At 60.2% G+C, this 26852-nt stretch overlaps 1 protein-coding gene across 6 annotated transcripts in view; it reads right to left on the bottom strand.

Annotated features, from left to right (window-relative positions):
* AHDC1 (AT-hook DNA binding motif containing 1) overlaps positions 1-26852 on the bottom strand; it is a 64801-nt gene that overhangs the window by 8127 nt on the left and 29822 nt on the right. For 4 of the 6 annotated variants that reach the window (XM_036114296.2, XM_036114293.2, XM_036114294.2 and 1 more), the window contains 4 exons: positions 13276-13454; positions 8004-8115; positions 7839-7876; positions 2532-7430 (listed from right to left, as the gene is read on the bottom strand). In XM_036114296.2, coding sequence (XP_035970189.2) covers positions 2575-7356 — 4782 coding nt within the window. In that variant the 5' untranslated portion in view covers positions 7357-7430; positions 7839-7876; positions 8004-8115; positions 13276-13454 and the 3' untranslated portion in view covers positions 2532-2574. Of the gene's footprint in view, positions 1-2531; positions 7431-7838; positions 7877-8003; positions 8221-13275; positions 13455-26852 lie in introns of all 6 variants that reach the window. The other 2 variants (XM_036114297.2, XM_078073589.1) reach the window with 2 other exon arrangements.

The following is a 26852-nucleotide window of genomic DNA, read 5'->3' as shown; positions in this document are numbered from 1 at the left end:
AAGGCTCAGTGCGGCAGTGTTGCATGAAGGGCAAAGACGTGTGTCCCTTTTCTCACCAAAAGTTCTGAGAGATGACCTCTGACCCTAACACCCACCTTCTTGGTACACAAGCTTTGTTTCTCCCCACCTCTGGGCACCTGCCACTTGCCACCAGCTGTTTTCAGGTTCTTCGTGTACCTGCCTTAGCTTCCCGGGGTGGATGCTGAACTCTGAGGACAGGACCACGTCTGCTTTGTCTCCTCCATGCCTGGCACCCGGACAGGCAGCGAGAGGCTCAAGGTGTGGGGTGGAGCCGAACCAGTTTCTCCAGCGCCCCACGTCAAAACGCTCACTGCCTGCGGTGACCGAGGTCGCCCTCCTTCAGCACTTGCCCTGTGGTGTGTGTGTGTGTGCGGGAGGGGGGGACCTTCTAGCTGGTAACTCTTCAATGGCTCCCCACTGGTCTTGGAATATGGTTCAAACTCCTTCCGGTGCCCTGCCTGCCTTGCTCACTCATTCAGTGAGGAATTACTGTCCTCTTATCGGTTCCTCAAGTTTGAGCTCCTTCCTGCCCCAGGGCTTCACCCACTGCTGTTCCCTCTGCCCAGAACGTCCTTCCCACTCCCTGTCTAGCTGATGCCCCTTCATCCTTCAGGCATCAGCTTCAGGATGCAGTCAGCCCGCTGCAGGTTCTCACAACCTCCTAGCTATTTCCTCTCTCGCGGTCCTTCCTATCGTAATCCTCACCAAATTCCTTCGTGTCAGTCTACGTACTGTCTCTCTCTCTAAACTGGAAGCCCCCTGAGGACCAGGACCTCATCTGTGGTGTTCACTGGGGTGCCCCCCCCATGCCTGCTTCATGGTGGGTGCCGGACAGATGTCTCCAGAACAATTGAATGCATCAGTCTGAGGACAGCGCTGTCAACTCCCAGCCCGGAGTGGAGAGTGTGGCCAGAATGTGGGGCTGGATGGCATCCCAGTTCCTCCTGTGTTCAGGCCTCACTGGATGGTTCCATTATGTATCTCACTGAGCTGTGACCTGCTCAAACACCCAGCCCCCACACTCGTTTTATTTTCCCATCCAGAGCCCAGGAGGAACGGTTTTTGGATTATTTCACATTTCTGGATTATCCAGGAGACATCTCCCCTCCAGTGAGAAGGATCAAGAGTTTGACATTTTAAACCCTAAGCAGCTTCTCCCTGGCCTGCTTCAGATCTGCAGCTCTGCTGCTTGCAGTGAGACGCACGGGGAATGGGAGGCCATTTTAATCTTGGCCTGGCTTCATTAGGAGGAAAATAGGCTGCCAAAAAAAAAAAAAAAGTTTGGTCCACTGTCTATGCTACACAGAATTGCAAAACCTACGAGATTATCAAAGTTGAATTTCTTGAACAGATGGGGAAACAGAGGCCCAGGGCTGGAGGGAGTAAAAGCATGGTCAAGGACATGGAGCATGTTGGTGGCCAATTGGGGAACGGTCCTTCCCCAGGCCTTCTGATTCCCACGTGCTGCCCTTTGCCACCTTCAGGCACCAAGGGACCTGGGGTCAGGCAGAAAAGGGATAATAAGTTTCCACTGACACGACTTCAGGACCCTGAGTCACCCTGGCCTTGAATGACCTCCCCAGGGCAGGGATGGGACTTTCCAGGAGCCCTGCTATTCCTTCTCCAGGAAGAGGCACTCCCAGGAGGCTGCAGTGGCAGGAGAGGTGGAGGGTGAGGGGCTCAGACAGGCCCCTAGGCCACTTCCCCACCACATCTGAGGCAACTTTGTGACACCTCTGTTGTCCCAAGAATGGGATGTGATGGGCCAGTTGGGGCTGTATTTTCTGGAGCGCCTCGTGCTTCGAGAAAACGATTCTTCCGACCTTGTCCCTTTTTACCCATTTTGGGGGCATTTTTCCCTCTTTTATTTTCCTTAAACAAGATCTTGAGAATACTAAAACTTTGATTCCACCTCATGAGGACACACGCCTGATAAACACAGTATCTAAACATCTAGCAAAACTTAACCGAACTCTTGGAAAAGCATTTGGCTGCAGGAAAGGGACTGGTTTTTTCTAGGTAGGAAGTGTCCTGCCTGGGGATAGACCTGCTGGGTGTGGGCTGTGAGGCACAGCGGGATCCCAGCCTCCCTTGTTCACTTCTGGATCCCTATCCCACCTGCCTCTGACCACTCTGAGCCCACCTCAGGTCAAAGACAGTGAAAAATAATCTTTGGGTGGGCGCCAGGAGACCAGGAAAGATACTTCAGGCCATTTTGTAAAGCCCCGGCAGAGTGTGACCAAGACACAGTAACCACACCCTCAGCCTGGCCCCCACCAGAGTGCATCCTCAGGTCTTCTTCCTGAAGACTGTCCCCAACATCTAATCCCGGACGCCTTCCTGAATCCCAACTTCCTCTTATCGGGGGTCCCCGATGTTGTCCTTAAATCCTTCCCGCTCATCACTGTACGCCTTCCCCTTGCCCAAGCTCTAATGTCCTCATCCCCCACCCCAGCCCCGCCGTCGCCTGCCCAGGCCTCCGCCCGCTCCACCCACACCCCCAGACTCACCCAGGAACAAAACCTCGAGGTCCAGTCGGCACTTCAGTTGGCACTACAGGGAGGTGACGGTGAATGTGTCCTCAGGGTGAGGTTCCGCCATGGGCCCCAGGAAGCCGCTCTTGGGGCCCCCACCCAGGCCGGGATGCGCCTGCGGCAGAAAGCCTGGATACCTGTAGGCGGTATCCTGCAGGGGCAGCAGCGAGTCCCTCGGCACAGGGGACAGGGTCAAGTCACTAAGGAGCGGGCAGCCATAGCCAGCGGCGGCGGCGGCAGGGCCACGGGGCGGGCCAGGCGGCCGGGCCATCTCCAGTGGCTCCTTGTCGGCCTTGGGTGTGGCCGGCGGGCTGGCCAGGTGTGGGGCACTGAGGCACGCGGCCTCCGTCCTGCCCAGGAAGTCAGCCAGCAGCCCTGAACCCACCTTCCCTTCATAGGGCGGGCTGCGGGCAGCTGAGCCCGGTGGGTACCAGTAAGCCGTGCCCTTGCAGCTGGGGGAGTCGTAGTGGGGCTGGCCCAGCGGCAGGTCCCGGCAGCTGAGGTGGGCCTGGGCTGCAGCCGCATGGCCCAGGCTGGCCCCCTGGAGCCCGTGCTTGAGGGGCTCACAGGCAGCCAGCTTTGTGGGGGGCGGCCGCAGCTCTTCCTTGAAGCCCAGCGTGGGCGAGCAGGTGGGTGAGTAGGCCTTCTGCAGACTAGCGTCAAACACCGTGGGTGGGTGGGCCAGAGGCGGGAAATGCTTGCCATCTAGATCAGGAGCACCCAGGCTGGGCGAGTCGCAGTGGAAGCCTTGGCCGAAGGTGCCGTCAGAAGGAGTGGACGGGTTCATGGAGTAGGGTCCCATGAAGTCACAAGGGTCTCGCTCACCCACGCTGAAGGCCCTCGACTGGGAGGGCAGTGGTGACATGCTGCTGTCCCCACTGTAGTAGTCCAGGCCGAGGTCCGGGCTGTCCTGGAACAGGGGGTTGACGGGCTGTGGCTTGGGGATGAACTTGGCTTTGGCGGCCGCCCCGCCCCGCTCCTTCTTAGCTGAGCAGGCCCCACCACCCCGTCCACCCCGCGGCTGCCGGGGCCCGGTGCTCCGTTTGGACGGGTAGCCTGAGGCGGTGGCCGAGGCGGATGACGGGAAGCCCAGGTGTGAGGCCTCGAACAGGTCCACCTTCTTCCGCCGTCCACGGCCCGGCTTGGAGCTGCTCTGGAAAAGGACGCTCTGGTTCCAGTTGTAGCCGGGGGCAGAGGATGCCTCGTTCCAGTCCATCATCAGTTTCTCCAGGCTGGACAGGCTCGACTGGCCCTCGCTGCTCGAGGCCTCGCTGTTGGCGCGCCGAAAGCCGCCGCCGACCGGCTGATTGAACTGGGTGCTGTCGGACGACGACTCGGAGAAGGTCTCGGACACGGCCGTCTGCTGCTTCACCTTCTGTGGCGTGTAGTTGGAGATGTCCAGGATCACGTTGGGCTCGCTGACGTGGCAGTCGAAACCGGGATTGTAGAGCTGACTGAAGGCCTCTGAGGCCCAGTCCAGGCCTCCATAGCCCTGCCGGAAAGGCCACTGAGAAGCCCCCGCGAACTGCCGACAGTTTTCAGGCGAGGGCTGGAAGGAGGAGGAGGAGGAGGAGGCGGCAGAGGCCGTGGTGCCCTTGGGTACCATGTAGCCGCCGGGAGAGACGGTGCTGGCCCGGCTGTCACAGCGCAGGGGCGTGGGGGCTGAGCCAGAGAAGGGGGCCCCCTCGGAGCTGTTGAAGAACGAGGCCTTGCTGGGTGGCAGGCAGGGGCCCCCCGTAGGCGGCGGGGCGTAGCCGGCGCTGTGGGCGCTGCTGGGGGAGGCAGGCAGGCTGTTGCCGCTGCCGTAGGCGAAGCTGCAGTCCTTGCTGTTAGCGCAGTCCTGGCCCGTGAAGGGCTTCGCTGGGGCAAAAACGCTCTGTCCGGCCCCGTAGCCACCGTACTGAGGCGGGTAGGTGCTGGCGGGCGGGTGGGCGGTCGGGGAGCGGGCCACGGCCGACGGCGGGGGCGCCAGCTTCGGGAAGGTCTCGGCTGCCCGGCAGTCTGAAGTGGCTGGAGTTATCCCGTAGCTCGCCGCCCGGCCCGGCGGGAAGGTCTGGCGAGCGGGCAGGACAGGCTGGAAGGAGGGCTCCGCACCAGCCCCGCTGCTGCCCACCGCCACGGGGCTGGCCTTGGCCCCCCGGCTGGGGAAGGTGGCCAGGCCCCGCTGGGCAGGCAGGGTGCTGGTGGGGGGCCCTGCGTAGGTGCCTGATGCCTTCCGGGACTCGGGGCGAGAGGCTGAGAGGGCAAAGTCTAAGAGGTCGGAGGAGTCGTCCGAATCGAGCAGTGAGCGAAAATAGCCGGTGAAGAGGTTTTGGCGCTCCTGGCTGAGCTCGGCCTGGCCTGCAGGTGCGCCGCTGCCGTAGTAGCTGCCGCGGCCTGAGGCCCCGCTCTCTAGCCCGGTGGAGGCAAAGGCCTGGGCCTCGGTCCCCTGGAACCCACAGTTTCGGCCGGCTTGCCCGCCTGGGTGCCCGTGGTGAGGGGCCCAGCCGCCACCCTTGTCCCCGGCCCACTCGGCGCCGGCCTCCCCAAAGCCCGGGCCGCTAGGCACCTGCTCTGGGAACAGAGTCCCATTCTTCCGGGACCGCCTCTTGCGCTTGGGCTTCCCAGTCATGGCGTCCACCTCCCCCCGGCCCCGCTTGCGTGGGTGCCCCAACTCGGTGAGGCTGGGGCCCCCGACGCCAGCAGCTGCCACTGCCACCACTTTCTTTTTCTTGCCAATGCCCTCGAAAAAGTCACTGAAGGAGCATCGGGCCGCCTTGGCGGCATGGCCCCCACCCCGGCCACCAAAACCGCCTGCTTTACCGCCACGCCGTCGGAAGCCCTGCACCCGGTGCAGGAAATGGGAGATGCTCTGGGTGTCGGGTGCCTGGTGTACCGACTCGGGCTCGCTGGGTGTCCAGCAGCGGGGGGGTGAGCAGCGCCCAGCGCACTGGCTCTGGCGATTCAGGAAGGCCAGCTTGGCCAGGACGTCGGAGTACTCGGCCTTACTGTCATTGGCGTCTGCTGCATACGACGGCTGCGGGGAGGCCAGCTTCTGCTTCCGCCGCCGCCGTTTCTTCACCTCCGGCATGGCCATGGTGGCCGCGGCCACGGTGGCTGCTTCGGCCGCGACCACTGCCGGCTCCTTGGGCTTGCCAGGACCCAGCAGCAGGTTCTTAGGAGGGCGGCCGCGTTTCCGCTTAAGAATAATGGGCATCTCCCCGGGGGGGAAGACCACCACCACGTTCCGTCCATTGTTCTTCATCTTCAGCAGTGGCGTGGGCTCCGCGGACACGCGCAGGCCCAGCTCCTTGCCCTCCACGCTCAGACTGCTGCTCAAGGAGGACACCTTGTACGTGGTCTTGTTCCGCCGCCCCAGCGATACGGGGATTTTGGCCATTTTCACCACCATGCGCCGCACGCCCCGGCACTTGCCTTTGCGGCTGGGGACCCCTGGAGTCTGGGAAGATTCTGGCTCCAGCTCTGGGACTGGGCCCGGGCCCGGCAGGGCAGGAGGTGGTGGAGGCGGCGGTGGCGGGGGCTCGGCCAAGGCGGCCACCAGCCCTGTGGGCATAGGCAGGGGCAGCAGGCGGCCCTCCGGCCCGGCATCTGCCTTGCGCCCCCGTCCAGCTTTCCGCCGGCGACACAGGATCTTTGGCCTATCAGTGCGCCGCAAGGCGTACTTGGGGTGACCCTCAGGCCCGTGGGGGCCATGGGGTGAACACAAGTCCAGGCGCAAGGGCTCGCCCAGTGGGCAGGGCCCCAGGGGCTGCTGAGGCTCCAGACGGCGGCCAGGGACGTCAAGCAACTTGGGCAGGGGGTCAAGTGCCTGAGGGTCAAGCAGCTGCGACTCCAGGGAGTCGGGCAGGGTATCCAGGGCCTGTAGCGCCAGGCCTGGCAGCCCCAGAGGATCAGCAAGAGGTTGCAGGGGTGGCAGCTCCAAAGCTTCCCCGAGCGGCTCTAGTGCCTGTGGGTCCAGGAAGCGGGGCTGGGGGTCCAGGAGCTGAGGCTCTGGCTCAGGAGATGGTGGCTCAAGGGCCTGGGCCTCCAGCAGCTGGGCCTCGGGGCAAGTAAGGGAGGCCAGCTCGCTGAGGATGTCGGCATCAGCAAGTTCCGAGTAATCGGGGCCGTCTGGCTCAGGCTCCGGGGGCAGCCCGGTGGCCGCGGCCGTGGCCCCAGGACTATGGCCTTGGCCAGGCTGGGGACTGTCCCTAGGCTCGGGCTCAGGCTCATAGAGGGGGTGGCTGGGCCTCTCCGACTTGGAGTGGGGGGCAGCCCGCTCCTCGGGGCTGCGGATGCTGTTGGCCAGGCTGGGTGAGGAGAAGAAGCTGTACTGCAGGTCACCGGGGGGCGGGGCAGGGGGGCGGCTGAGTCTGAGGCCACCGCAGTCCAGGTGCACGCCGCTGTGCTGCAGGTCCTGGGAGAGCCGTGTCAGGTCCTTCATGATGTCAATCAGCCGCACCACGGGACGCAGCTTCACCCGCCCGTTGTCCCAGCGCCGTTGGGAGCTGTTGCCGTCTCCCGCGGGGGTGGGGCAGCGGGCCTGTGAGACGGGACGGGCTGCCCTCGGGGGCAGCGGGTCGTCCCCCTTGGCAAGGACTGGTGGGCGCCGGGTGCTGGGGTCCCGGCGTGGGGGTGGGCGTGGGTTCTCAGAGAAGGTGTGGGCGAAGGCCTTGTCGGGTGGGCTGGCAGGGGGCCGGGTGGGAAGCAAGGGCCGTGGGGTGGGGGGGCCGCCGGGGTAGTACTTGGGCTCCCGGAGGTAGTCAGGAGAGCTGCACACGGCACTGGAAGTCACCACCAGGCCCTGGGGCTTCACACGCATCCTGACCTTGTCCTCCGCGGGCCGCCGGGCGGGGCCGGGGCTGACATGAGGGTGCGAGAAGCCGGGACCAGGACCTGTGGGGCAGGACGGGCGAGAGGGCCCTCACCGAATGTCCAAGACCTCAGCTTCCCGCATCCTCCTCAGTGAGCCCGTCACCCCTCCTGGGAGTCCCCTCAAGCTCCGTCCCCCCCTCCCCCCCACCCCGTTGACTCCCAGCCTTTTCCCGAACCATCGCATGCACCAGGAACCCCTCAGGGGCCCTGGTTCCACTTGTCAGCAGCTCACCCACTTCTAGACCCTGGCTACAGGCTCAGGGAGAGGAGGATGCCTGCCTTGGCAAGGGAAGGCCATCAGCAGCAGGCTGGCGCGACCACTCCAGATCACACTTGAGGAGAAGGCCAGGAAATCCTATCCAGGGTGTAACCTTTTCCCTATTGTACCCCCCTCCCCCGGCCCATTTCAGGAGAAGCCTGGCCACTCACCCTCGGCTCTGCCGCCTGGGCTGTCACACTGGAGATCTCTGTGGGCAACAAGACAGGCAACAGGGGATCTGAATTGTCAGGCGGCCACAGCCCAACCACTCACTGCCCACCGGCCCGGGCTCCTCCACACACCGCCCCCAGCTCCAGTACGCACACCCGGCTGACCTGGGAGAGAGAGGGCCCCCGTGCCTGGGGGCTCTGCCAGGTGCTGGCTGTCAGCTGGGGGAGCTGTGGAGCAACTTCGGCCTGAGCCCAGGCCTCGGGGTGTGGACAGCGCCTGGAAAGGACCATCGCAGCTCAGGTTTAGTGAGCACCTACTGCGCGCCAGGCACTGGGCTGGAAGCTGTCCAGGCATCGCTTCATTTAATTCTTCATACAAATCCTGTGAGGTAGGGGCTATTAATAACCCCGTCTTGCAGATGAAGAAATGGAGGCTCAGAGATGAAGTAACATCATTCATTCATACACTCATTACTTATGGAGTGCCTACTTTGCACAAAGACCGGGTAGACAAACAGTGATCAGATAATCATAAATGATTTAATTATTAGTGGGATAAGAGCTGTAAAGAAAAAGTGAAGAGTGCCTCAGGTCAGAGGTGTGACAATCATACCAGGGAGTCAACAACAATAAAAGCTCACACACTTTGGGGACACTTTCTCTATTGCCAAACAACGGACTGATAAGCACTTTATGTGGATTATCTCATCTAAGCCCCCTGCAAACCTGAGATCAGTATGATTATCATCCCCACCTTTACAGAGGAGGAAACCAGCCACTGGAAGGTGGTGAGCACCACGAATTTCTGTCTGTCCGCTTCTGTGTTTATCTCCCAACACCCTGATCAGCACGTGGCCCACAAGTGTGCTTCAAGAAATATTTACTATTTCTTATGAATGAATGAACAAGGTGCACAGAGCAATCAGCCCTGCCTTTTCCCATGTGGTTCTCTCTCATTCCTCTCCAGACCCAAAGGTGGGACCCAAGAAGGGTGTGGAGAGAGGGTGCGAGACAAGCATGTGGAAAGGGATGTTCTCTGACCCCTCTCCCACATTTATCAGCAAGGCCCTCTCTGACCCCCCCTCCCCCCATTGCACCTCTGGCCACAGTCTGGCCCCTGCTGCGCGCTCTCTGAGTCCTCTCTACTTCCACTTCACAGTAGCTATCATGATTGCAACCAACTACCTGTATGACTAGCTTTTCGGTGAGTCTCCCCCGCAAGTGTGGGCCCTTCATGGGCAGGCACTGTGTCTGTCTTGTTTACCGCTGTATCCCCTGACCCCAGGGCCTGGGCTTTGGATGCTACATAAATATTTACTAACTCCCTGAGCTGGTCAGGGCAGAGCTGGGATTTAAATCCAGGCATGTGTGACTCCCAAGGGACTCAGGGCCCAGACCACGGGGAGGGTCTTAAAGATTGACCCCGACCACTCCTTAGTGTTTGGCTCTGACCTGATCCCCAGGGTCAACCCCCCACCCCCGACACGTGTAGACTCCCACCAGCTACCATACCACCCAGGGCTGTCACCCCACAGGAAGACCACGGAGCCAACTCGGGGACAGGATGGTGTGGGAAGGAACACTCTTCCACTCCCCCGTGGTGGGCAGCGATTTGCAACATCCAAAGCATTTCCACACATATGACCCACTGAATCTTCCCAGCAACCCGGGAGGCAGGGCTGATTATCCCTGTGCTACAGAAGAAACAGGCTCGGAGTGGTGGTTGTGGAACTTGCCTGAAGTCACATAGCTGCAAAGTGGCAGGACTCCTAATTCTGCCCTGAGCCCAAAGCCTGCTTCCCCTCCCAGCTCCTGCAGCTTTCCTTCAGCCACTCCTGAAAGCGCTGCTCCTAGAGCTGAGGTCTAATTTAAGGCTGGGAGGAACCTTAAAATCGCCAAGCCATTTGGCTTCCAAACCCTGGGCCTGGGGGAGCTGTGTAACATTCCAGATACCCAGGCCCTCGTCCAGGGGAGTCTGACTCACAGATCTGAAGGGACATCTGGGAATCTGTATTTTTAATCCGCTTCCCCATGGGTACCCTGTTCTGGTGCCACCTTGTGCTCTTCCCATTTTACAGATGAGGAAACTGAGATACAAAGAGGGAAAGGGCCTTTGCCCCAGGTCACAAAACGGCATGGGAGAGAGAGCCCTTCTCTTGCTTATCCAGACAGAACAACCATCTGTCTACTGTCCCTTTTTGCTCGGCGGTTCCCAGGCCTCGGCTGCTCCTCACTGTCCTGCCCACTCCATCACGCAGGGTCCTGCTCTCTCCCAGGCCAGGCTCTCTCGCCCGTTGCTCTTGCAAGAAGGACTGTGGGTAACAACCTCACAAAGGAGGGAAGGGGCGCAGACCGTGGCATCTCCAAGTCCCATTTCCAACAGCATGGTTGACCCCTGGCTCCTGAGAGTCTTTCAGATGCCTCCCTTCCTGAGGGTGGGGCTCACCAAGCCTCCCTGCTCTGGAGACCTCCCACTTGGGGCCCGAGGGTGTGATCTTGGCAGAAGGGAAAACCTCCTCTCCGGTGGTTGCTTCTGTTCCACCCACCCGTGAAGACCTTTGGGCATGTCCTCCTGCCAGACCTCCTGACTCTGTCCACGGCTCTCTCTTGCGGCCTCCAGGATCTGAGGGAAGCAGCCGGCTGCCCTCCCCACCACACCCAGGCGGCCATTTTCTTGGACCCCTCCCAAGGGCACCACCTATCCCATGTCTGTGAACAAAGTCAAAGGGGTCCTTCTGTCTGACAGTCTGCTTCTGGGTCAGTGTGTCTGAGCCTGCCCATGGGGACACCAACCGGCTGGGAGGGGGCTGGGGGCCCCAACCTGCTGTGTACAGTGCCGGGAAGCGCCAGCCCACATCCTTGAGTCCCCAGCCCCACCCTCCCCCGCAGCGGCTGTGACCACCCCACCCCTTCCCCAGCCCGCCTCCCCCTCCCCCACCCCCAGCCTCCCCAGGGGAGCCAGGCTGCCAGCCCCAGCTCTCACTTCCGGCCTCATGACCCTCTCTCCAGCCTGCACACTCCTCCCCCCACACCATTTCCCTCCCAGCCCAGATTGAAGGCCCAGGGATGTCCTCAAAGGGAAAACAGTGTATCAAGGGGGCTATTACTACTGCTGTGAGCCCTTCCCGATCACCTCCCTTTGGGGCCTTTATCCCTCAGGACCTGCAGCACCCCTCTCAATCTCCTTCAGTCCTGTCCCACCCACCCGCTAGTGCCCAAAGATCTTCTTCCAACCGGACTCCAGCCCAAAATCCTACCAAAAAGGACAATGATGAAAATGAAAATAATAACAGCAGCTGTCACTTATTTGGCATTTAAATAGAAGCACAGAGAGGTTAAGTGATGCGCTTGAGGACAAACAGCCAGGACATTGAAGAGCTGGAGTCTGAATTTAGGTTTGTTGAGCTCCTCCCGTGCAAACTTCTTCACTGTCCAAAGAGTCAGCTCCCTCCCCTGCAGCCTCCTCCAACAGTCCCAATCCTCATCACCAGTTCTAATTTTTGACTTCTAATCTACCCCCTCCCAGCTTCTTCATCCCCTCCCACCTCAGTCATCCAAACGCACTACCCTCCCTCGCCACTAGGTGTCCCCTTAGAGCCACCGATGCCCCCAAGGGGAAGCAAGTCCCGCCTGGCCTCCAGGAGTCATCAGCCCCCCCGCCCCCCCGCACCAACAGTGTAGCACACCCCACCCCACCCTACCCCCAGCCACACAGAGCTCCTTTGTGCAGCCCTCGCCCACCCCCTTCCTGCCCAGAGCGGGGCACCTGGCAAGCAGGTCTTCCCTAGACCCGCCCCCTGCCAGCCCCCTGCCCTGGGTGCCAGGTGTTGCGGGCACCACGGCCAGCTCTGGCTGAACCTGAGGGTCACCCTGCCTGGCGGCCCTCCCTTCCTCCCTCCGAGGTCACCCAGGGACTGTGCTTCCCGCCCTGCTCCACCCCCATCCCCTCCTGCCCTTGGCCCTTCCAGACTCCTGTCCTAGTCTTTCCTTCTGTCTCCCGGAGGACTCCCCTCCTCCAGCCCCACCAGGCCCTCCCCACAGCCTCTCACCCCCGCCCACCTCCTTCCCCTGAGAGCTCCTCGTTCCGCCCCCCCCCTCCCCGCCCAGGTCTGAAGAACTCCTCCTCCTGGAAAGTTGCTGCTGGAAAGGAAGTGACTTCAGCGATTTGGCCACAAGGCTGGGCACTGCTGAGCCCTGCTCAGCTGAAGCCCTGCCCAGCCCACCTCCAAAGCACAAACGGAGCCACATGCACACACCACCCGCAAGCGTGCACCCAGAACCCTGAGCGCCAGCTTCCCCAGTGACATGCGGAGAGATCCTGTGTGCACATTCCACACCGTCCCAGTGTGCCCACACATCGGCCCAGTGTGTTCAGACTCCTGGTTACACATCTCTCCCTTGTGCACTAGCGCCCTGCACACATGCACCATCCGGTGTGGCCCCCACCACACTCCAGGATTCCCACACCTACCCAGGACACACTCTGAATCCTGCACACTCACCACTCCCCTGTAGTACTTACAACAGCCCTCAAAGGTCCCCCAGCCCAGTGCACTTATGTAACTCCTGCATACAGAACCCTGTGTCCCTAAACACAGAGCCCCACACACACCGGTTTGCACACAAGCCTGAGGGCTTGCACACACGATGCCCTGTGCATTTACAGTTGGGTACACAGAGCCCTGCATCCTCCCATAGCCACACCTCCCACCCTTACCATCTCAGGAGGCCCCACCCCTAGACCTCAGGCCCCAGGAATGCTCTTTTGGAAGCTGGGTGGAGTCCCCAGGCAGGCTGGGCTCTAGGGAGCTTCCTGGAGCCCGCAGGCTCCGTGTGTCAGTTCAGGGAGTTGCCTCTGCAGGGCAGGGCAGCCCCACCTGGCCTCCGTGGCTCTAGAGCCTGGGTGGGCTAATTGGGGCCAGGAGTAGGGAGGCAGGTCCTGCCCCCACCCCACCTCATCTGATGAGGGTGACCTGGCCTACCTGAACTACCCAGGTCCTCTCGGCATCTCACCTTGGCCTCCCAGCTCTCTGCTTCCACAGACTCCAGCAGACAGGGGTCCTGGGGGGGGGGGGGTGTGCGTGTCAGGAGCACACATCAACTACTCTGGTTTCCATCTCTGCCCTGAGTTCTGCTCACTGTCACAACCCCTTTCACTTCCCAGTTCTCTCAGGTCAACAAGGTGCCGGGAAGGGTCCCCAGACTAGGAGGCAGGACTCCGGGGGACTTGCTGTATAATCCATGGGCCTCAGTTCCCCTTTCTGGATAGTGGGGAGTTTTGAGTAAGTTGGGTTAATATATTTTGATTCTATAAAGTGCCTCTCTTTGGCCTAAGCTGGGAGGGGGGATTCCTGCTAAGACTGGGAAGTAAGTCCCCCTGATCCCCACTTTCTAGGGGTGGCCCAGGCACAGACCTGGCTTCCCCGTACACTGTTACCTGAGCAGGCTGTGTAGACAAGGTCTGGCTCAGCAGGAAAGGCCTGTCTTTGCCAGTGATTCTAGGGTGGTCTCTGCGGCCGCCTGAGAGTTGCCCCGAAACCGGGGCCCTCTGCACGCACTTAGCTGGGCAGGCTCTGGGGTCCAGGCCGATGGGTAGACAGGTAGGCAAGCTCCCATCTGTGGAAGCAAACACAACATCCCAGGCATAAGCACAGACACAGGATGAGCCAGATAAAGGGACCAGGAGGCTAGCCTGGATGGGGTCTACTTTCGAATACAATGAAATCGCCTACAACCTCATCTCACTGGGGAACTGCGAGCCTATCTGTTGACACCCCAGGTTCCTGTTGGGAAGCAGTATCTTTGTACATGTAGGTACACACATGCATGAACATGAACACGCATGCTATGGTGGAAAAGAACCTGACCTTTGGGAGCCAGACAGTCCTTGGCTCAACCCTCACCGCAGGATCTTGGGTAAGTCAGTTAACCTCTCTGGCTCTCAGTTTTCTCATCTATAAAATGGGGAGATCTTATGAATGGGGAAGGAATGCTTTGGGTAGACTATATATGCTAACAGCTTATTTAGAATGCAGGTGTGAGAACCGCTGTTAAAAGACACGGGGAACGCAGATTTCCATGCGGGGTGTATATGCAGCTGGCCCTTACTCTTCTCCATCAGCAACTGGTTATGTCTCGTTTTCTTTAATGACCATGGCCCTTCTCACCACCCTCCTGCTTCCTGCCCATTTGTCTGCCTCCCAGAGGTCTGTACTGGAGCCCAGAGGGGGTCTGGGAACCAGGCCTCATGGACTGCTTGTGGGCTCTGGTTGCCTGGGAATTTTTATGTGTGGTAGAGATTACGCCTGTATAGACGCGCGCTCCTGAGCATTCCGCTGTCTGGGTAAATACACCTGTATGTGGGCTCCTGGGTCTATGCAGTCTTCCGCACATTTCTAAATCCGCGTGTGTACACGTGTGTCTAAGAATGTACATGCATGGGACCCTACGTTTGCTCAGTTACGGTGTATGTGGTTAGCCGTGTGTGTGTGTGTGTGTGTGTGTGTGTGTGTGAGAGAGAGAGAGAGAGAGAGAGAGAGAGAGAGAGGGAGAGGGAGAGGGAGAGAGAGGGAGAGAGAGGGAGACAGAGAGGGACTGATGTGTACCTGGGTTCAGTATCTTCAGTTATACGTGTGGGTGTGTTTATCTGCATCTGTTCAGCTTTGTGTGTGTGCCCAGCTGAGCCTGTGCTTGCACGCCTGCGAGGACACGGAAGCGTGTGTCTGCCTTTCTGGAAGCACCCTGACCCCAGCTATGGCTGGGGTAGGAGTGGGCCTGTGTGTGTGTGCACACGCTCTGCCTGGCTCTCTGCATCTCGCTGTGTCAGGAGCTCAACGGGCTTCTGCCTGTCTCCGAGCTCCCTGGATGCGTGGGGCGGGGGGGGGGGGCTAGGGTGCGGGCGCGCGGCTGATCCTCCACTGTCCCTGCAGGTTTCCCATCTCGAGGCCTGTGACTGCGGGCACTGGTGTCACTGTGGATCAGTGTTACCTCCTTCCTACCTCCTGCCTTTTTCTGGGTTTGCAGGGTCACGGCTGACAGCGTGACTGGTCCCGGTGTTCCCGTGGGTCTGTTTCGCTGGGGGTCAGTATGCCCGTGCGTGGGTCTGTCTACCCTCGTCACTGGGGGCCTGCGTGTCAGTGGGTCCTTGGGCCACATCACTGTGTCTGTGCCAAAAGCACTACGTGTCAGTGTCAACATGTGTGAGAGGGTCCGTGTGCCCCAGTGTGCCCGGCAGCACAGCCGAGCCTCCGTGTTCGTGCGGTACCTTTGTGTAACTCCTCAGGCCGTGTGCGCGCGTGCGTGTGCACTGCATGCAAGAGACCCTTTGTGAAACAGTGTGTGTCTGTGTCACTGTGTTTGTGTGCCTGCTTCCCTCCTCCCTCCCTATCTCCTGCGTGCTCTCTCTCTCTCTCTCTGTAGGAGCCAGACAACTCCCCAAGCCTGGATTAGGGACAATTTATCCACAGGCAGAGAAGGAGAATTCCAACCTGCCAGAGCCTCCCTCCTCTGATCCATCCCCCCTTTCCCCGTGGTTGGGTGGGCACAGAAATGCAGCCCGGCAGCTCCCAAGCCCTCAGGGAGCCCCCACCTCTGCAGCTCCGCAGAGGCCCAAGAGGGTGGAAAAGATGGGAATCTGGGTGGCCCCAGAGCCCTCCAGTGGGGGTGGACTGGCTGCCCCCCATCCAGGCCCCCATAGCTCAGCTCATCTTGGCCCTGTTCTCCTACATATGGTGGTGGTGGTGGTGGGGGGGAAGTCTGCATGGGGTCTGCCTGGCCCTGCGGGCTGGATGGACTTCAGGAGGAAAGCTGCTCCCAGCCCCTCCACAACCTGATACTCCCCAACTGATAAACGCCAGCACCCCACCACCCCGAAATGGGAATAACCGGGGGCACCCGCATAGGCTGGGGGAGATGCTGGGAGTGGGGGCGGTGTGGTGGGGGGAATGCAGCAGAGGGGGGCACAAGGGGGGGCTGAGCTGGGACTGAGGCTCCCTTCACGGTGCTCCAGGCGCAAGGCAGAATCACATGTTTCCCATTAGCTGCTCTGGCCTCCTTGTTCAGGGGGTGTTGGCTGGGGGAGATTTGTTCTGGTTGCAGACACCAGCCGAGACCACACAAGAGAGAGAGAGAGAGAGAAAGAGAGGGCGAGGGAGGGGGAGAGAGAGAGAGAGAGAGAGAGGTTGAAACCCAGAGGGAGAGGAAAAGACACAGAGGGAGAGAAAGTGAGACAGAGAGACATGAGAGACAGAGACAGGCAGTGACAGACAGAAACTGTGAGACAGGCATGCAAGAACACAAAAGCACAGAGGCAGAGCCTGGTGATGGGGAGGGGCTCACGGGGCGGGGGGGGGGCGGGGGGACAGGGAGGTGGAGATGCAGGTGGAGAGGATGGTCAGAGGCTCAGAGTGCAAGTGAGACCAGGAGGGCCCGAGAAGGGGAGAGCAGCACCGCTGGAGGGGCGGGAGGGTGACAGGGGCGAGGCGCAGGGGGCACCCAGGAGAGGGGCTGGGTGAGGGCATGGAGATGGCCACGGCGGCGGCCTGTGGGCAGGGGGAGTGGACGCCGCGAGCTGGCCGGGCGGGGGCGGCCAGCGCGCCCGGAGCCTCCCGCCTCCTGACCCTCGAGCCTCGAGCCTCGGCGAGATAACAGGCCGAATAGTGCTGACTTGCGGTTCAGAAATCCAATATCCTCCGCGGCGCACTAATCGACTACCTGAGCTCCCGGCCCGCGCCGAGCTGCCCCGATTAATCCTGCGGCTCCACGGCCTTAATTAGTTTAACAGTTTCAGGGGCAGAAGAGGCAGGGACTGGGGTCCCCCCACGCTTGCCGGGACGCAGACCCCCATGCCAACCCTGCCTGGTGCCCCACCTCCCCAGTCACACGTGCTCCTGCCCCAGAGGCCCCTTGCCACATTGCCTGAAAAACACTGGGTCCTTCCTTCTGGGAAACAGTCCCAAGGGTTGGCACCTGGGTCAGAAGGAAGGTCATGGCGGGGGGGACTCAGACCCACCCCCCCAAACCCACCACACTTGTCCCTGCACTCAGGGCTCTGAATGCTTCCCCTGTCCAGCCCTTTTGGGCCCTGTGGTCTACACGGGAAGGCCCCGCCAACTCTGGGCCCCACACCACTGGGCAACATGTTGTCTCTTTAGGGTGAGAGACAAGCTCCCAAGTTACTGACAACCTCCCAACAGCATGAGATAATCACACATGTCACTCCCCACAACAGCATGAGATGGGCACGTGGTGACATCTCACACATCCCCAACAGTCAGAGACAGGCGTATGGGGTGGTGACTACCCTCCTAACAGGATGAGCTAAGTACATAACCTGTCACTTCCCCAAAAGCGTGAGATGGGCACATCTGATACCCCCAGACAACAGGAGCCAGGCACACACGTGCTCACCCCCACCGTGGTGTAACGAACACGCAGCCGGGCACTCCCACACCCACCAGCGGATGTGAAATGCGGAGAACCTGTCTCTCTCTCTCTCTCTCTCTCTCACACACACACAGACAAGCCTCACCTTCCAGGTGTGAGGAAGGGACAGACCGCCCCCCCCCACCCAAATGAGTCAGGGATGCCACCTCACCCCTTCCCCGGGAGCCCTCCCTTCAGACTACCAGATGGGCACACAACACATCACCCCACTGACTGCTTCAGACAGGTGACACCCCCCGGCCTCCGGTTCCCCCATCACTGTCGCCAGCCTGGGTGGTGCTGTCCTCTGCCTGCAGCGGCGTCACAGCTCACAGGGCATGAATGTCACCCCCGCGCTGCCAGAGCCGGGCACAGCCGCATGTTGCCCCAGCGACAAACACCACTGGCCCCAGGAGGAGGTGGAGGCGCACAGGGCTCTGGGCCTGACCTTGGTCCCTGGACACCAGGAGGGGAGGCGCTGGGGCCTCCCTCCTGGGTAACTCTGGCTGCCTGGTGCTGGGGCAGACGAGTGCTGGGAAGCAAGCTGCCCGGGGCACGGGCACGCACACGCACACAACCTGGAAAGGCCACCACCCCACGCTGCCACCACTGCCCCATTTCTAACTGAGTGTAGTCCTTATCTAGGGAGGGGGCGGAAGGAGCGGCGGAGAGAGCTCTTGTTGGGGCCCGCGGAGCTGTTCCTATAAGACTTCTCAGAGATGGGTGGCAGGGAGGCGGACTGGGGGGTGCGGTCACCATACCCTCAGGCCCCAGGACTGAGAGGGTGTGTGACCACAGCTTCAGACCTGCACTGCCACGGGGAGCCCCCGGTCCTTATGAAGGCCCCCTCTCCAAATTCAGGCCACAGAGCCTGACAAGGAGGCCAAAGTCCAGGGGCATGACTCACCCAGGGAACAGGCCCAGCCTGCTGGCCAGAGAGGGAGGGAGGCCAGGAGCCAAGGGGCCTGGGTTCAAGTCTGAGCTCCTCCCAGGCCAAGCTGAGTGACCTTGGAGCCTGAGCTCAGTCTCTATGGCTTATGGGGAGGGGGAAGGGGCAGTGGCGAGGGAAGTGCCAGAAAGAAGCTGAGGCTGGAGACCAGCAAGCAGAGCCCTGGGGGCCATGGGAAGGACACAGCAGACCGGTCCCTGGCTCATACGGAACCTCAGCTTTCTGTACCTCAGTTTCCTCAGCTGGAAAGTGGGGATCATGTCAGCCTCACAAGACAATGTGACATGAAGTGGGCAGGTGCTCAAAAAATGGGAGCCTCTCACCGAGGAGGGGAAAACAGAAAGGGCGAGAGACTTGTCCAGGCCACAGAGCAAGATCGTATCCACTGAACTCGGCCTCTAGCTGCGGGTTTCCCACCCGGAGCTGTTTCCGTAAGACTGCGTGGAGATCAGTAATGAGTTGGGGGTGGGGAGGGGTAAAGGGAGGATGTTGGGGTGGTGTTGGTTACAGAGCTGCCCTACACTCCCATGAAGACCAAGGGAACTGTATGGGAGTCTGCCATGCATCCTGACCTTTACCCTAAACCCCACTTGGCTCATCTTCAAACACTGGACCAGAGGGCCAACTCTTAGGGAGGGAGGCAGCCCACAACCCAGCCCTCCATGACCAGCGCCTGTATCTGGTGCTTAGAAGGTTTGGGGTATCTGGGATGTCAGTGTCCAGAGCCCGCCCATCGTACAGGAGTCCAGAGAGGGACAGGCCTAGCCTGAGGTCACACAGCATGTCAGCAGCAGAGCCCAGAGCCCCGGCCAGGGACAGTCTCAGAGCAGAGTCCCTCTAGCCCCTGGGGATGGCTGGAGCTGGGGAGCCCTGGGGGACTGAGCGAAACGTGGCGACAGATGGCCTGCCGAGGCAGCGGCGATCTGGGCGGCTGGCAGGCATGCTCGCTCCCGCGCAGGGAAGCGGCTAATTTTAGCTGAGGCCTCGATGCCAGCTTTGTTCCCCCCACCCACCCACCGAGGGGGCCCAGCATGCCTTGCGTGCAACCCGCCTCCCCCAGGCACCCCTACTCCCCCGCCTGGCCCCTTGGTGAGTAGTGCCCAGACCCCAGGGTCCTAGAACTGTCTGCCTGACCAGGTCTCATCATACCCAGAGGCAAGGGCTGGGCCCTGGAGGCCTGGCACCCCCACCCCAGGGCCTGTTTCCCATGACTCCAAGTTCATTCCTTGAAGAGGGGCGGCAGGGAGGAGGGCTAGAGGCCACTACCCAGACTGGGAGGGAGGGCCTGACAGCAGGGTCTGGTACTCCTGGGGGGTCGGGGGTAGGCGGGGCACTGTCCTCTACTCCATACTTAAGGGGCCCAGACCCATATTCTACCCCTGCCCTGAGACAGACTCTTCTGTGCTGGAGTCCCCGTGGTGTTGGTGAGCAAGGGGAGGGCAGCCCCTCTACCGCTTCCCTGCTCTGCATAACTTTAACTCTGTTCCAGGAACTCAAAGTACTTTAAAGAAGTCAGAGATAGAGCAAGGGTAGTACCCTTGTGCCACTGGGGGAAACTGAGGCACAGTCAGAGACAGCCATCAGTGTAGCAGGGGAGGAGACCAACCCCAGGAATCTGTGAGACCCAGACATGCTCTTCTTTGAGTTCTTATAGCAAGGGGGCTTCTTGGGCCAGCTCAGCCCCTGGAACTTCCCTCTGCCCTGCCCTGGGCTGGTAGAAGGTAGACTGGATGGAGTCTGTGCTCTAAATCCCCAGAAAGGGAGGGCTGGCACTCTTGGCTTCTGGCACCACATCTCCTAGAGGTTCTCTGACCTTAGAACCTCCCCTCCCCATCTCTGATTCAACTACAGGTGCCCAATGGGGTGCCAGCACATCTGGCCCCTATCTGAAAGGGGAATCCTTTGGGGTGACTCTGGAGGGCCCCCAGCCCTGTTCCAAACCCAGGGCCATGAGGAAATCACCAAATGGAAAACAGAGGAAGACAACTTGAAAGAAATCTATGTATTTAGAGGAGAGAGTCAGAAGAGAAAGAGAGGGAGGGCAAAAGGAAGGCAAGGAATCCAATTCAGGAAGAGAGAGACAGAGGAAGAGCGTGGGGGCAAGAGACACAGGGCAGAATGAGGCTTAAAGAGGAGGAGATGGGGAGGGACGGGATGAGAGAGAGAGACAGAGAGAAGGAGGGAGAGAGGGAGAGAGGCTAGGATGCTGGAGGAAGGAACACAGCAAAAGAGACTCAGAAGAGAGGGACAGAGGAGGAAGAAAAAGACAAAGACACAGAGAGACAGGCAGGATGAGGCAGAGACAAAGAGAGAGAGAGAGAGAGAGAGAGAGCAAGATCCACACAGAGGGGAAGAGATGGAGAAGGAGCCTGCCACAGACAGGGCAAGGCATAGAGAACTAAGGACACCACAGGGAGCTGGAGACAGACAGGGATTGACACACCCAGAGACCAACAGAGACAGTCGGAGAGGGTGAGACACACTCAGAGAATGGGGCGGGAAGAAGGGGGAGACACTAAGTGATAGAACGTGTGGGAGGGGGTGGGGGGGACAGCACAGAGTGAGGAGGGAGGGGGCATGAGGAGGGGGGAGATGTCGTCGCCAGAGCTGGGGGGGACAGAGGACAGAAATGGAATGTGGGTCTGGGCATGAGGCTCACAGATGCATCGGCTCCAGTTTCAGCTGGGGCAGTTGGCTGCTGGGGGGGGGCGGTGGGGGGGGGAGAGGAAGGAGCAGAGCTGGTGAGGGAGGGGGGGCCTGTTGCCATGGCTGCGGGCACGGCAGGGGCACAGTCGGCTGGCACTTGGAGTTCTGGGCATGGTAGGGGGCTGACTGAGGGGAAGCGGGGGGCGATGAAGAAGCTTCGCCCCTGCCCTCAGGGCTCTACCAGGAAGAAAGTTTCCAGAGATAGGATGGGAGATGTTGTGGCCGAGGAGGGCTCCGGGCCCTGCTCCACCCCACGGAGGCTGCCAGGGGACGGGAACCACTCCACAGGTCGCCTGTGGGTATCCCAGGTTCCCACCCATGCCTCCGGCTAGCCCCTGGGGACCCTCCGGCTCCATCCCCTCCGGTCTAGCTGAAGATCCCGCATGCTGCTGCGGTAGCTTTTGCTTGCAGGGGAGCAGCAAGATTGTGAATTCAGGATCTGTAATCCTAACGCAGAGCCCAGGCCTACCGGGCTCCAGTTGCCAAGGCGACGGAGGGTCAGAGGGCAGCGCGGGGCGCCCGCTCCTCCAAGTCAGAATCCCAATTGTTAAAGCCCAAGAATAAACAGCTGAAGCGGCCGTGGGGGGGCTGGGAGGGGGGCTGAGGTCTGCATCGGCTCAGTGTGGTGTTGTCAAGCGAGATGTCACTAATTGTCTGAAGGAACGGGCTGAGGCAGCTCTTAACTACTTCTGTGCCACCAGAGATACCTTGGTGCCTGGCCCCCTCCCCGGGGCCTCCCAGCATTCCGCCGGGCCAGCCCGGGGCTGGGAGTGCTGGCCCAGCACAATTTCTGGCTCTCCTGCACTGAACCCCCACATACTTTGGCTCCCAACACTCCTCTTTGCCCAACTTGGAACCTCCCACCTGCAAGCTAAATCCTTATGTCCCCAGAACCAGTGCCCCCCAATTACTGGGCCCACAAGACAGCCCAGCCCGTCTGACCTGCAAAAGCCCTCCCAGCATCTCCACCTCTGCCTCCCAGAAGTCAGGGGTTGTGGTACAAGGCGTACAGACTGCGGGGAGGACAGACTTGGGGCTCTTCTGACCTTTGGGGGCTAGGCAAAGGCCCTCCTAGAGGAAAAAGGAAGGTCGATGGCATCTTTCTGTGCAACTCCTGACTCAGGCACACACCAGAACCAAAAACGTGAATGGGGCCAGGAAACCCCATTTCCAGTTTTGGTTGTTCTACCTACTTGCTGTGTGACTTTTGGGTACTCTCCCTCTGTGGCCTGCCTCCTCTCCTCCATCCTAAACATTTGGTAGTGCCTATTCTGAGCCAGGCTGTGTCTGGAACCCCTGCCCAGAGGAACTCCCAATCCGGTGGGTGGGAAAGGCTCTTCTAAAAAGAAAACAATCTGAGATCCATCAGGTAAGATATTCCGTGAAAAACAGGGAGCAGTTTGGTACACAGTGAACTGTCCAGTGGACTGCAGCTAGTTAGTAGCAGTAGTACTAGTAACCCCCGTTATTACAGAGGATCACTAAAAGGGTGTAGGTGATCAAGAAAAAGACGGGGGAGGGACTGGAGAGGCCGGTTCTGGACGGCTTTCCTGCAGAAAGTGGTACCTGGTTAAGATTTGGACAGGTGAGCAAGAAGGTAGAGTGCTCCAGAAGAGAAAAGGTCTTGTGAGGTCCTTCTAGGGGAGCTGAGCTCTAAGGTCTCAGGGTCGCCTGGTCAGCCGCCCCCCCCCCCCCCCCCCAGCAGGAAGGAGGCGGCCTTCCGTGGTCTCCCAGCCCCATATGCGGCCCTGCCTCCTCCTCCACCCGCTGCGCTCGGGAGAGCAGGAGATTGGTGCCTGGAGGTGGGGGGCGGGCGCCCGTGGGCAGGACTCCCGGAGATTGGTAGCACCTGGAGTGATGTCACCAGGGGCGGGGTCAGGGCTTCGGGCACTCCCCTTGCCCCAGGTCCCAGACCCCTGCCCCAGGCCTGAAGCGCGGTCCCCAGGAGGGGGCGCTCAGGCCACCTGGCCTCCCCCTATCAGGTGGCGGGCGGGGCTGGGGCGCTGTCTGTGGGCGGGGAGCTGGGCGCGGAAACAGGGGATCCCCCAGAGAGGGCCCAGCCCAGCCCCAGGCTGGATGCGTACAAAAGGCGACTTGTTCTTTCTTGGGATGCCTGCGCCTTCTCAAACATACCTACAGCCACACTCCGGGGACAGCTACACCCACACATTGCTGCACAAAGCCTGCCAGGGTGGGGAGTAGGGGGCTGTCGCCAGGCCAAGAGGTCACCTTGAAGAACCTTGCCCCAACCACCCTTTGCCACAGGCTCAACACCATTCATCTCACCCCATCCCACCCCAAGTGACCTGGATACTCTCACAGCCTCACACTTAGCTCTGGGGACACCGATCCAGTCACATTCTCACAATTACCTGTCTCCCTCAGACCATCTGTAGCTCACCAAGTCTTTGCTGCTCTAGAGTCGGACCTCGGGCTTCAGTAGGGTCACCACTCCTCATGCGACCTTAGCACATAATGAAACCCATTAAGGTTCCTTTTTACTGAGCACTTATTCCTTGCCAATCCTTATAATTACCCTTTGAGGGGAGTGGTATTAGTCTCATTTTCTGGGTGGGGAAACTGAGGTTTATGTTAATTAGCTCGCCTAGGGCAGAAGCAAGGATTTGAACCCGAGTCAAACTTGACCTCAGAGCCCACGTTCTTCTCTGTACTGTTTGTGCCAATCACCCCACTACCTTACACTCTAACACCCCACCCCCCACTCACACAGCCGTGGACGGCAAAACCATCTCAGAGTCAAGGTGTAATTCCCCACCCCGAACACATGTCAATGTCACAGTCTAGGATCAGGCAGTTTCTCTCACTCCTCAAACAGGGTATGTGTGTTGAGGGGGAAGAGTCTCCTACCTCTAAGCTCCGCATCTCCAAGGTTGGCCGTCAGTCATTATAAATGGGGCACCAAGTGAGCGCAGGGCCAGAACAGGCTACCTCTAACCTTTCCAGCAGGCTCACCTCCACCTCCCCTGACCCCAGGATGACAAAGCACTGCCAGACTGGCTGGGGCACCAGGCCTGCAGCTCTCCCTGACCCCTTGGGCCAAGATCCTCCCTTAGCCCCCAACCCCTGCTGAGAACAAGTCGAAACAAACTCCTTCCTGGGGATGTCAAAGCACCTTTCCTGGGGGAGGCGGCTCTGTGATCCCCTGAGCCTGGCTAGGGAGAAGGATCAGGTTACTCTTTCCCCAGCTGTGCTTGGACTCCTTGGGGCTGACCTTTCACCTCATCCAGGCCAGGACCCAAAGGGGGCCAGAGTACAGCCCTCACCTCCTGTTAACCCTCTGCATTCCTTATCTTTTCATGGGGGGGTGGGGAGCCTGCCAGGACCCAGAGGGTCTCAGGAAGCCCAGCTGAGCATGCCAACCTTTCCCCACCCTCCCATCCTGGGGTCCGGTTTCCCAGAGAGCTTTACAGAATGCTCCTCCCTGCCCCCTGCCCAAGCCGCCCTGCCCTGCCAGGATCAGATACCTCCCTCAGCCTAAGCAGCTGAAAATGACCTGGGCTATTTTCGCTCTGGGATCGCGTTGCAAACTCCCCCTTGAGCTGGCAGCTTCCCACATCCCTCCAGACCATTGCCCCTCACTCCTCATCCCTAACCCAGAGCCACTGACTTAAGAGGACAGGAGGACTTTAAAATACCGCAGGCCTAAGCCCCTCTGATGGGGAGACTGAGGCCACGGGGAGTCAGGCACAGGGCTGGGCAGCGAACCAGGCTTCCTGGGGCTCCGCCCAGGTCTCTTTCTACTGTCTAGCACAGCCTGCTCTGTACCCTAGATCTCAGAGCCTCTGACCCAGCCAAAAACCCAGCCGACCTCCTCCAAGCACCAGAAAGTCACACTGGAGGCTACCCACAAGTCTCTGGGCCGCCCTGCATGTCAGAAACCGCTCTGCCACACTCTTCTCTTTGTTTAGAACTGGGACCAGGTCTGTACCTGTATTACAGCTGTGGATCACGGGAATGTTTTGGCAGGTGCAAACTGGGAAGAAAGACAGGGAGACTGAGGCCTACAGGAATGGGAGGTGGATTCAGGCTTCCTGGGGTTTATATTGCACAATACTTCCATGTTCCCAGGAGCCCCTTGCTCCAGCTTCTTGGTACCCCCCCCTTTTCCATTCCTACCAACCCAGCCCCCTCCAGGCCCCTGCCCCTCCACCTCAAGCCCCAGTCCTCCTGGGCAGGAATGTGACTGGTCAGGTCTGAGCTGACCACATGAGTGGCTGTAAGGCGACAGACCCCCCATCCTCCCATCCCCCCAGCCTGGGGGAGCTCACATACCAAGGCAAGGTTGGGGGGGGGGGCGCAGCTGCTTTAACCCTTTGCAGCCAGGCTTTCAGAGTGAAAAAGAGAGGTAACTTTACTTCCAATGGCCACTCCCACTTGAGTGCTGCAGGGCAGTGTGTGTGTGGGGGGGGGGGGGGTCGTGCAGGCAGAACTGACTTCACTGAGGAGGTGGAATGAGGGAATCGGCCCTGCTAGTCCCTGTTAAGAAAAATTATCCTTTGCCACCCCAACTGTTTAATCTCATCTCCCATGACATTTGGAAAAACAGTCAGGAGCTGGTGCTGAGGAGAGAGAAGGAAAGAACAAATCATGAACCCCAACCTCAGGAGCCCCTAGTCTGATGGGAGAAATACAACCCTGCCCTGGGGAGTCTGATGGGGGAGACGAGGCACAGAGGTTGGGACAAAGAGCTGCGAGCGGAGAAGAGCATGTTGCTGCGCAGAAGTGGGAGGAAGCCAGGGCAGGAGCAGAACAAGCCAGGTGGGGTCAGATCAGGCAGGCTTCCCGGAGGCCCCTCGGCCCACACCCCTCCCCCCAGGCTCTGGAATCTCGGGGGTCAGGGCTGAGGGACAGCCCCGCCCCCTGCTCCCCTCGGGCTCAGGAATTCCACCAGCCAAGGGGGGGGGGCAGCTGCTTCGGCCTCAGTCCAAGTTGGCTCCCACTGGACCGGGAACTGCAGCTCCTCCTCAGGCCCCCCACCCCCACCCCCACCCCCCCCAAGCCCCTGGGCTGGCCCCCAGCCCCCTCCCCTCCCCCCTCCCTGGCTGGCACTGTGAGTGCCAGGCGCTGGCAGAAAACAAGCCCGCCGGGGTGGGTTTGCAGGGAGCGGGGTAACCTTGACACAGTTGCGGCAGTCGCTAATGGCAGACACACACTCCGCCTGTTCTGGGGGGACTGTTGCCGTTGCTAGGAAACCAGCAGCCGCGTGAATGGAAATGGGTCAGTAAACCTGGGGAGAGATAGTGTGACACTCGAACCACTGCAGCTGCTCCAGCCCACACCGAAATCCCTCCTCTTCAATATTTATCACTCCCGCCTGGGCCCTCAGCTCCTGCCAGACCCTGCACCAGCCTGGCCCTCAGGCCCCCACAAGGCTCGACGGTGGTGGTGGGGGGGAGAGAAAAGATGGGGGGGTTGCTTAGCCGCTCCTTGGGGGGGCCCCCCAGGCGGGATGGAACTGGTTCTGGAGGAGATTGAACAGGAAACAGAGTCTAATCCTGTGGCGGGGAAGGGGTTAAAAGGTCAATTCACGCCTGTTCCTGACTTAGGCACCGTGGTAAAATTACTGCAAGTGTGAGCAGGCTAGCAACCGGCGGCTTGCCTACCTGCGGAGGCACTGATTGAGACAGGAGACCTCCCTCCCCGAAGAGATGGAGGGGAAGAGGCACCCAAAACCCGGCCAGGATTCGCTCACAGCTTGAAAACACCTTCCTTTACAGCCAGGCAATCTCCCTGATGTAGCCTAAGCTTCCTAACAGCCAGAACTCATGCCTCTAGTACCGTCTGAGAAGCACCCCAAACGGACACGAGCTGCGTACTGCCATACAATAAATACCGTCCCGTATACACACACACACACCCCTCGAACAGCCAGACACTCACTGTTCAGGAAACCTTGACAACACCCCTACACAGAC

The sequence above is a fragment of the Halichoerus grypus genome, chromosome 5 (assembly GCF_964656455.1).
Source record: "Halichoerus grypus chromosome 5, mHalGry1.hap1.1, whole genome shotgun sequence".
Classification (NCBI taxonomy): domain Eukaryota; kingdom Metazoa; phylum Chordata; class Mammalia; order Carnivora; family Phocidae; genus Halichoerus; species Halichoerus grypus.
This window is presented reverse-complemented; position numbering and strand designations above follow the sequence as displayed.